At 43.7% G+C, this 10,813-nt stretch overlaps 2 protein-coding genes across 2 annotated transcripts in view; both read right to left on the bottom strand.

Moving 5' to 3' along the window:
• The window catches only part of SARC_08758 (hypothetical protein), a gene marked incomplete at its 5' end in the record, with an annotated part of 10,745 nt that extends 10,589 nt beyond the window's left edge, over positions 1–156 (bottom strand). The window contains one exon of the mRNA XM_014297250.1: positions 55–156. Within this exon, the coding sequence (XP_014152725.1) occupies positions 55–156 (102 nt within the window). The remainder of the gene's footprint in view (positions 1–54) is intronic.
• Positions 157–733: 577 nt separating this feature from the next.
• Positions 734–8,634, bottom strand: SARC_08757 (hypothetical protein; the record flags this gene model as incomplete). The annotated part of the gene is made up of 5 exons (XM_014297249.1): positions 734–834; positions 1,678–1,819; positions 3,784–5,570; positions 6,619–7,119; positions 8,508–8,634. 5 exons carry the CDS (start codon positions 8,632–8,634, stop codon positions 734–736), a joined length of 2,658 nt encoding a protein of 885 aa, XP_014152724.1.
• Positions 8,635–10,813: the final 2,179 nt, after the last annotated feature.

Here is a 10,813-nt window from a genome sequence, read left to right as displayed (position 1 = left end):
GTACGTGGATATATGATCCGTTCGTGAGGTGTAGCGTGGACCAATAGCACATACCGTCTGCGCAAACACAGCGTGCCAATCTACGTCACTAGGGTCGATGCTCTCCAGCTCAGTGGCACTCATATCGCGTAGTATCTTTAGTTTGCTGTTCACCATCTGAGTCGAGGTTCATCGGCGAGCCAATACGTTTTAAATTATGCATGAATTCATTTATAAGCCCTGATCTCAGAACATGGACAATTATCTGTGTATACTCATCTACTCACATTTTGTACGCTGCGTGCTTACAATTACCACAGTTTTTTTTATTGGTTCTGTCAAAGACACGCAGATCGACTTTGAAAGTAAACCAGTGCACAGAATGATAAATTATCATACAAATATTGCAACTAATATTTCTCAGTACATACAAGATGGATCGATGTGTTGACGCACCACAACCTACTGTCTTATAATAAACACAGCACATATATTTTAAACTCCATGGCTACGAGTGGAATTTGTAGTCGTCGAGTGCATACCCTACGACTTTCATAGTAGATCTTTCACATATAATTATACAATAAAGTCTGGTGCATAGCTCGGTGTTTTCATGTATGAAAGTAAAGTTGCCCGACAAATCCGCGATAGATAGAATAATATCCGACATACTTAATGCATACATCATACAACCCACGGAGCAGAAACGGAGCAGAAACGGACATAAAATTCATCGTAATTTCTAAATTGGGAATTACGCAGTGCGTGTGATAGGGAATACAACCTTGTTCGTCAATTCTTCCGCTTCTGTCAGACCCTCAGAGCTTTTTGCTTTCTGTCGCAACCGACCAGCCTCTGTGTATAGCAATTGCATTATCACGTCAGAATACAGTCGGACTTCAACGTCAAACTCGTGGATGCAGCATTTCCATTGAATAAATCGTAGAGTATTGATAACAGTTGTGCGCAACGCTATCGGTCCACAGTAGTATCTCTGTGATACATGTGGTCTTGTGCGGTCATGTGTGCACGTATATACGTCTGTGTGCGTTAAAGCTCGTGCAGTTGCCTCTGCGAGGCAGAGTGTGTGTGCGTATTCCGATACGCGTATTAGTGCAAATTATCGGGCTATCAAGCAGCGTCTTGATAATCATCGCTGTGCAACGTATTGTCGAGGCTTGAGTGGGATTGTGTGCGTGCAGTTACACAAATAAGTTCCACCAAACAACCATGGCAATAGAACAACACAAGTTATCAACACACCACCATAATCGAAGACACAGCATAATTGACTCTCGTAGCTGAAAACCTAGTGCCTATCAACGGTATATGAGAACATACACGCCATCTCTGCCTAGCACACAGGTTGCTGCATGTACGAATTCACACATACACACTCACAAGAGCCGAGCGACAATAGAGTACGTTCCACATCCTTATCGAGGCCTATCCATCGACTTTGTGAACAAACAAGCCCCGAAATTATCCACAGCACAGACAACACCCGCTGTAGTGTGCTACACGCTCACACTGGTGAACACCACACAGGGCGTACACTTTCTCACCCAAACACGGGCAGATCGCACCCATACCCTTAAAATGCACACTGGAAAAAATATGTTATACGCGTCGACCACATGTACACCAGAAGCAAGGAATATTATGGGTACAGATGCTACAGATGCTAAGTACGCTTACCCCTTACGAGCACATCTGACACGGTGTGTTTGTGGTAGTGTCTGATGGAGTTGCGCAGCGCCTCCATCTCTTTCGGAGTCCATTTGTTGAATCGGGGTTCGGCTAAGTACTTGGGTGGGTTGCTTTGCAGAGACAAAGCGTCCTGCACAACGTGGGCAAGGATAAAATGTGTGAGTGTTGTGCATTATTGTGAACGTTGCCCACCATGTCAGCAATAATAACAAAATATGGAGGGAAAAGCTTGAGCATATATAAAGTGTAGCGAACGATTATATAGGCATGCGTGGCTTGCATATATAGATAAAATGATGCGTAACTTGTAAAAAAAAAATCTATCAAACTGTGTTAATCATTGGCTTTTCGAACTGAAGGTAGTATACAGAGTGTTCGTAAATACTGCTAGAGTCAGCAGACCATCTCTCTATATCTCCACTGAGAAAAAATGTATGCGAGTATCCATATACATAGGTCTAGGTATATACTTTCGAATCATTTAACCATACAACACAAATACGCTCGTTACAAAGCAATAAACCAATGCTGAAAGCACCTAGAAATATCTAGGGAAACTACAATACAATCCGAAAGTGATCGCGCAAGTATTCGACAGCCAGTAGATCTAACTACAATGCCACAGAACTCTGGCAGTATGCGCAACAAGATTTGAACTATGTGTACAAGATCGAACGCGGTCTATACAATACGTCGCATCAACACAGCGGCATTTTACGAGCCTATGAAAGTTGGAGCAGCAACTACGGACAACAAAACTATTCAGGTGCAGCTGCAAGTGCTATACATCTCATAGACCCGGGATTATGTTGCCCTGTTTCATTGTCTCAGCCGAAGCTAAGACTATTTACAAACGCAGTCTATTTCGTACCGATGAAGATTACTACATGACCAGAACTTTGTCAATACCTTCCAATGTATGAATGGTTGCTACACTCGCGTTGTTGTGGATACAATGAAAGTAGCTCCCCAAACAAAGGCTCATGCGCCCAAAAAAGAGATTGAAATACAAGGCATCCAGCATTTATTATCATAGACCATGTATACATATATACAATATAGGTATCTGGCATATCAAATACACGTGTGCTTGCGCACGTATCGATATACGACGCATAATGAGCTTTCAGAGCATTGATGGCTACCGGCAGTGGTCATCGCGCCATGCACTATACTGTAGGAGCACTAACTGCCTTCTGCACATAGCTCTTTGAATTAAAAGCTCCTCACATAGACAAACTATGTGAGTTTGCGAACAGATTTCACTCTCGTGAGTTCTGCATTTCATGACTTGAATTGAGCCACATGATTTGAGTAAGTAAGATAACGCGATGACATCGTATTCAGAGCATACGTTATTTGTAACAATACTGTTCAAAACTATATTCACGGCTCAGCCTGCAACGAACCTTGCCATCACAGGTACAGAGCATTGAATTTTCAAAGTACACATATACACGAGAATTGCTCTTAGAGTTCAGAGCTTGTATACATTTGAGAGGAAGGCGCAGGCTCCAAAAAAAACAACTGACGGCTCTGCTATTATCCCCATGCAAGTGGACAACGCTTATGCATCTGGTACACACTACACAATCACATATATCAAACACACACGGCGCAAACACATGCATCAGACACATCACCACAAACACATACATCAGACATACACATATGAAATACACAGTACAAACACCTACTTCAGACATACGCACCACAAACACATACATTATGCACAAACCACAAACACATGCACCAGGAACACCACAAACTTATAGATCAAATACACTCCACAAACGTACTGAGACGCCAAAGGTTGCACCTGGGTTTGTACACATCAGAAATGTCCGCGTACAGATGCACGAGCTTACTGAAGACGCACATGAAGTAAACACTCACACCCAGAAGTTACTAACAGAGACATTCCACACTGTAACGAACACACAATGGCTTAACAAGTCAGAAATGACAGACAGAGACTTACTGCCTTGCGACAAACATGCAATGCCTTAACAAATCTCAAGTGACAAACAGAGACATAACACAGCGAACAGACACGTAATTCCCTAACAAGTTACGTGACAAACTGAGACATACTACATTGCTGGGTGGGCCGCGTGGCATGCTTTCATCAGGTGTCGGTGCGTCACAGAACCACGAGCCATCAACGGGAGTGGGGTCGTGTTCGCCATCGAAAACCACTTCAGCACGCTTTCCGCTGTTGTGCATATCAAATCTTCGTCTGAGAGGCTCTACCTGTGTGTAGCAGCGCTGGATGTGGGCCATGCGCGAGCGTATGCGTGCGAGCTGGTTTTTTAACTGGGTCTGCAGGCGTACATTTACGGAGAGAGCCTCGTTCACACTGGCCATGGTGGTGGTGTGGATGAGAGAGGTTATATCCACTGCAAACGCCCGACGCCGTATCTCGGCTGTATGTTCCGCGTTGTTAAAGTCAAGTCCTTCCCCGTATGCATATTGCGCACTCGCATGTGGATACTGCTCGGTTTGGGCATACGAGTGTGGCTCTGCCAGTGGCGGTGAGTGTGTTCGTGCGAGTGTACGCGTACACGAACTAACATCGTCTGTACTCACAAGTGACGATAGGCCTCCACCCATGCCGTATGCCACCTGAGTTCCCGCGCTCTCACTGCCTGTACCAGCCCCTGCTACTGTCCTATTGCCACTGGACAGCGGCTGGGCGCTCATAGAAAAAGGGATGGAATTCGCTTCGGATGTATCTATGTGCGTGGTTGTCCCTATACCCACCCCCCTGACTCCGGAGTTACTTCCCGGAAAAATTCTTAGAGAGGGTAGTTCTGCACTCACATCCGCACCCGCAGTCGCGAGTACTGGCGCTGCCCCGGACAATTTAGTGCTTTGTGTATTTGTATAAGCACTTCTTGTGCTCATCCCTGCATTCTCTACTCCTGTATTCGGACCGGCACCCCCAATAGACCCTGCAGAAAGTACCACACCTTTCCCCTTCTCAGTCTGTGAATCTGGTAGCGCTGTTGTGGATTGTTCTGTGGATATTGTGACTCCAGACGTAGATCCAGTGGTTATTGGTGCAGGTTTCAGTGTGGAGGTAGGCATAGCTACTTTCATACGCGATTTTGGCCGAGAGCGTTTTCTGGAGAGCATCCGATCGAGGAAGGTCATGTGCGGGCCTGAGCTAGACTGTGCCTGCTTCTGTGTCGGTGTTTTCTTCTTAGTCTGTGTGGGTATCTGTGTCCGCGTTTGTGCGTGTGGTACTCTAATACTTTGTGTGTCTATCTGTGTCGGAAGTGTGTTCTGCTGTGGCTTCTCTCCCGCGCCCACCTCTGTAGGAGTGGCGTGTGTAAGGGACCCAGCCCTAGTCTTTACCTTTAATGGCACAACCGCATCCGCTTGTGACCCGGGATGTAGCTGTAATTGTCCATGCCTTCCCTGTGCTGTACTACTTCCTGCACCTCCAAGACGATCTACAACATTGCTGCGCTCACGCCCGATACCCTTGAACCGTTGATTCACACTGGCCACCACCTCAGTATCCCTCATATCTCCACCCAACCCTACGCTTCCCCTCTCACTCCCCATAACATTCCTACCTATGTGGCTGCGTCCGATACTACTCCCCATATTTCTGCTAGCCCTACCCACACCTGCATTCTCATCGCCACTGTCAATGTCCCCTATCCCGTACAGCCCACTCCAATCGTGGTCCTCCACCCCCTCGCCCTCCGCATAGACCTCCGCCTGTGCCTGCGTCAGCTTCTCCAATTGCGCGGCCTGTTGTAGGGCGTCCATCTCGCGTTCCTCCTCATCATCCTCCGTGCCTGGCATAAACGCATTGCCGGTCTGTGTCAAAGTGGGCGAGGCATGTGGCGCCTGTACTGACTCGTCTGCTGGAGTGGGTGAAGATAGTAACGCATGAGCTAATTACACACTTGGGTTCATTGCGGATTGTTGGTAAATATGCCAAGCAACTGTTGACCTGCGCCGCCAATTGTGATAGTTACTAAGCCTGAAGATCAAATGGCGCACAAACCATTCGCACACTTCCGTACGCTGCGGATAGCTTGTGTATATCAAACGTGTCGTGCATACCGGTGTCTTGGATTGACCTTGGAAACCGTCGGCTACTAGCAATGCAAACAACACGAACGCGAACATGCTTTGAGATACGCCCAGCCAAGCCACTTCATACATAGGCGTGGACCGTAGAACACGTTACTAATATTTGAAGCATGTGACATGGGAAGATTTTACGCGCAAGTGTATTTTTTTTCTCGGTGTGTATATGTTTTTACCACTTATCCATCTGTGGATTTACTGCTATGCAGGACGACAATCTTCAAGTCTATTTAAATGTTCATCCCCGTGTAGACTTCTAATAAGCAGAAATATACACAGCTAGAAATATCAAACGATAGACAGCTATCGCAGAAAGCCATACCTCTGGCAGTAGACATATTTGTATTTAGAAGGCATATTCGTTCAGCATAGGATAATGGAGCATTAATTGACGCAACGGAAATGTGTATATGCATACGTTTATAAAAGCATGAACATGTAAATATAGTATATGTAAATATTGTACAAGTACATATAGTGAGTGGAGGTGGAGGCTTGGTATGAATAAAGCTATGCACATACATAGTTTCTCAATAAAGTTGTGTGCTGCACACACATGATCTAGAGCACACACTACTATACATGCTAATGTCATATGTCATGTAACACCGTAATAGGAATAGCACTATAAGGTCTTATCTGGACAGAGTGTCGTGTTATCAATTCTTGACAGGAAAATCCCAATGGCGTACCAGATACCTTCAGCATTGTAGCGTGAGCGCAATACACAAAGACACAGGCATTTGTTTACACACACGCCAGACCTTTACACGAGGAAAGTATGCGTACACATAAACGAACTGATTCAACTCTACATACCGTTCAAACCGTCAGAATCAGAGAGGAGCTCCTGTTGTGCCTCTCGCAGAGATCTAAGATGCTCGGCATCTTCATCATCTGACAACGACATCGAATAGACTGCACTCATAGTCCCGGGTACGCCATCATTCACCCGCTGTACACCGGCTAAGCCTGATATAACCGGTAACGCAGTTTGTGTACTACTACCACCGTCCTCTATGCCACTCGTACTTGTATCCGCAACCTGACTTCTGCTAAGTGGTATATCCGCTCGACTACCGAGTATATCCTTACTGACACTGCCTTGAATAGCACCACTGACTAAAGGACTCAGGTCTTTTGTGTGTTGAGTATCTGGGTCACGAAGGCTGGTAGCGGCGGGGATGCCTGGTTGCTTAGTTACGGTTGTATCTGCATCCTCTTCGTTGCCATCATCGACCATGACTATCTCTCCATCACTGTTGACTGTCAGTAGTTGCCCCGAGGGCTCTTCTCTCACACTACCGTCTGGCACATCGGCTAAGAGTTGTTGATGTTCAAATGCCAAATTCAATGTCAGACATAATTTTAAGCGTTTAACATCTACATATGTATTGCTAGGAGTGCCCCTGATGTATTTTGTAGCACAGTGCGCTATGCGTACCACAATTGCGGTTTTCTACAAGAATATTGCACTCATGCATCTTGATATAACACTTTATATCGGCATACAATTCAAAGATAGATAACTTCGTTTAGAAAAAATTACTATTTAAGTGCATAAGCACACATATAAACAATAACCGATCAGATATACATCGTGAACATCATTCTGCGTGAATTCCAACGTGTCTTCGAGGCATGTCTAGATAACTGCCTTATGCGAGCACTGTGCAAATTCAACTGCGTACGCATCTACTAGTACTCACGGATCGGAATAGGACACCCTGCGTGTGTATGTGATGCTACAAAGTGAGTGAAGCTGCGACAGGAGTAGTCAAACACCTCCGCTATATAATTCAATTTGTACATCTCATATTTACACTGAGTGTCTTTGAGCCCGAAAAGCAACCTACAGGTGCGACGCGCTTTACGGCGCCTTTGAAGTAATAAAGGTGCCCACGTTGGCCTACTGACATACATGCAGATATACATTCTACGCATGAACAAACCATGTATAAAAAAAGCGCCACACACGCACGGACACAGAGATATGGGTAGTAGTGTAGGGCATAAGACTAGGCCCGAGGTGATGAGTGTATTATGATCACAGTTCATACCAACAACGAGCACAACGACCTTGAAATACGTCCTTTAGTCGGTAAATAGCGCGCATTAGAGCCCTACGTATTGCTAAATATGCCAGCAAATCATATACTCATGACATGCAGTAGACATTGAAGTATTTTTTTTATAGCAGGAATCAGGTAATACTGCAGGCACGACTACAACAGTCGTCGCCTCGAACAGTCCAAACGCAATTGATGTGTAACGCACATGCAAGAATGAAAGTAGGTCTATAAGAGAAAGAGCGATGGTAGCAGAATAGACAAACCACGAGATGCTGAAACAAACAGTTGAATAGGTGAGCTCACATACCCTCGCGCACATATCGAACTCGTGCGTAGCGGCGCATTTCGTTTCTTGCGCACATTTAGTCAACAATAACTAACAACACAGCCACTCTATACACAGTGTCGTCGTCAACAAGAACTCGGAATTCAACAAAAGAATTAGAAGAATCCACGTCTGTAATAAACCATATATAGGAATACAGTCCACACCCGTAGTGTAAAATATATAGAAAATATATGGCATACAGTACTTGTTGTAGCAAACGATGCACGGAGAATCACACGCGGGTTCATGCACAACTTTGAATGAAGTACAAACGATGTTAGCACACGTATGTAATGTACATCGCATACCGTCTACACTCCCATCCATCAACGAGCCAATACTATAGTCCGACAAGTCCGCCTCGGCATCCTCCGCTGCCATGCGCAACAAGTTGCTCTGATAGTCATCTTCGTCACTATCACCATAGGATCCCATGATGTAGAGTAGTACCTGTTATACGTTAGCGTATGCAGGTGTACCTGCTTACGAGGGCTGATACGAGATTGCTGAATGTATGCACTTCCTCTGAATTTACAAGCTAGATTGTAAGGACTAAAGTAATCCAGTGAGTCCAGCCTATAAACCGCAAACTGGGGGCACCCACATTGCCGCCACACTGGCCACTCCTTGTAGCTTTACAGTACGTTCCGACGCCGTACGGTACGTACAATGCACTATTCGTATGGTTCACTGATGCTCCCCCTCCTTAGTTCAATGTATGACACGATTACACATTATAGGATTCGCTTGTGAAATTGATGACTTTATATTGTTGCTTTTAGTACACAGATAGTAAAAGTAAATACGTACGCGTACAACATTAACGTATGTGTGTATTGATATATTTTTATTCATATAAAAAAAATACTAATAATAAAGGTACCAACACGCAAGAGACCTATAGAATATTTACTAAAGTTACGACTTATTCCGTGTCGAATATACACGTTGCAATTGTTGTTGTATATATAAATACTATGTACTTCTCGTACGTACTCATTGTATGACAAGTACTTCTGCCCCCTATCTTTGAACACTTCCGATTGCTTTTAGAGAACCGTCTCGACTACTTACTGGTCGTACACTATTTGGGAATGACCCAGGTCCAGAAGTTATCTAACATTATTTCATCAGGGACACAGCTAAAATGTACAGCTGTAGGTAAATGTAAATATACTTTGCAACTAATGGCCTACTGACAGAAAGCACAAGTTTCACACAAGCGGCTCTCACAGAGACAAATATGCACATATATAAATAAATATACACTTTCAGGTATGTTAAACTCGTATCTTATCAAAATACAAAAACAACGTGAGCTAGAGTATGTATATGACATATAAAAACTCTGATTTCAAAGTATAATCGCTGCTGTAGTTTGAATTGATAGGTATTGAAATTTAGGTTCAATTGCTACCGGCATGTTGGCATGAACGTGACAATATCAGTTCCCTGAGCAAATGCATAGGACTTAGAAAAAAAAATCAAAAGTATAGTGCCATATATATCGGCTTCAGCGTCCAATTTTGTCAATGACGTTGGCTTTGATTTATTCATCTCGGGATAAGTCCGGTATGCTACAGTCATGCGCGTGAGAGGCAGTAGATGTTGTTTCGTATGCATTTGTACAGGTTTCAGTTGAGTAAATCATTAAACATAACTACACTTCAGATCCTGGATAAGCATTCTTTATTGCATAGTATTCGTAGCAGCTTGTGACATCATTCAAAAACTTACGTGACCACACATCTAATGCACATAATAACATACAAAACATTATAGTATCATCGCGAGTGGTGGAGAATATGTATAAACGGGCAACTGGAAATTGATTCATACACGTCGTACACAGAAAGACAAAGAAAGGTGCACTCTTCTTCTGTCACACCTAGTTGTTGACTAGTATATATGATTTTGAATATATGAAATTGCGCTTACATCTGCGAACACATCAACGAACTACTGCGAAATTCCCGCTTCATCCACCGGTAACCAATAACCTCGGAACGATACCACACACATATACACCAACTAAGCGCGTAAACGATGGAATAGTAGTTGCAATACACACTTCACGTTATTCGCAACGAAAAGCAAAGTCTTATTTTCTTTTTGTAAAATGTACAAACGGAGAAGTATCTATACATTTCAAGACTGTATATTTGCAAACACTGGCACAGGCCCGCTACACACGTGCAAACGCAGGACAAAGAATATTCCCATAAATCGTCAACGGGTGCACACTATCTCTAGCAGATCGATATACAGGCAGCGTTTATATGTATGCATGTGTTGAATGCTTGTCTGAGAAAATATAGTCCAAAAAGCATGTTTATTTATCAAGCTTAAAGAACTTGGCCCATTGCCGTAATTTGCCACATCGGTTTGTAGAAGCTGCCTTCCAATACAAGCTCCAAGGGGTGTTATTACATTTACAGATACGTTTATATATATAAAACCCCACAGCCACCCGCACATTTACTTTCGAAGATATGTATATTTGTTCATAAAAATTTGAATACGTACTCGTGTACACATGTACACTCACCCACCCACCCACATATATATAAATTTTATATATATATATATATTCATCTATATATATATATATATA

The sequence above is a fragment of the Sphaeroforma arctica genome (assembly GCF_001186125.1).
Source record: "Sphaeroforma arctica JP610 unplaced genomic scaffold supercont1.821, whole genome shotgun sequence".
Classification (NCBI taxonomy): Eukaryota; class Ichthyosporea; order Ichthyophonida; genus Sphaeroforma; species Sphaeroforma arctica.
The sequence above is the reverse complement of the archived record's forward strand: the minus strand, read 5'-3'. Positions and strand labels throughout refer to the sequence as shown.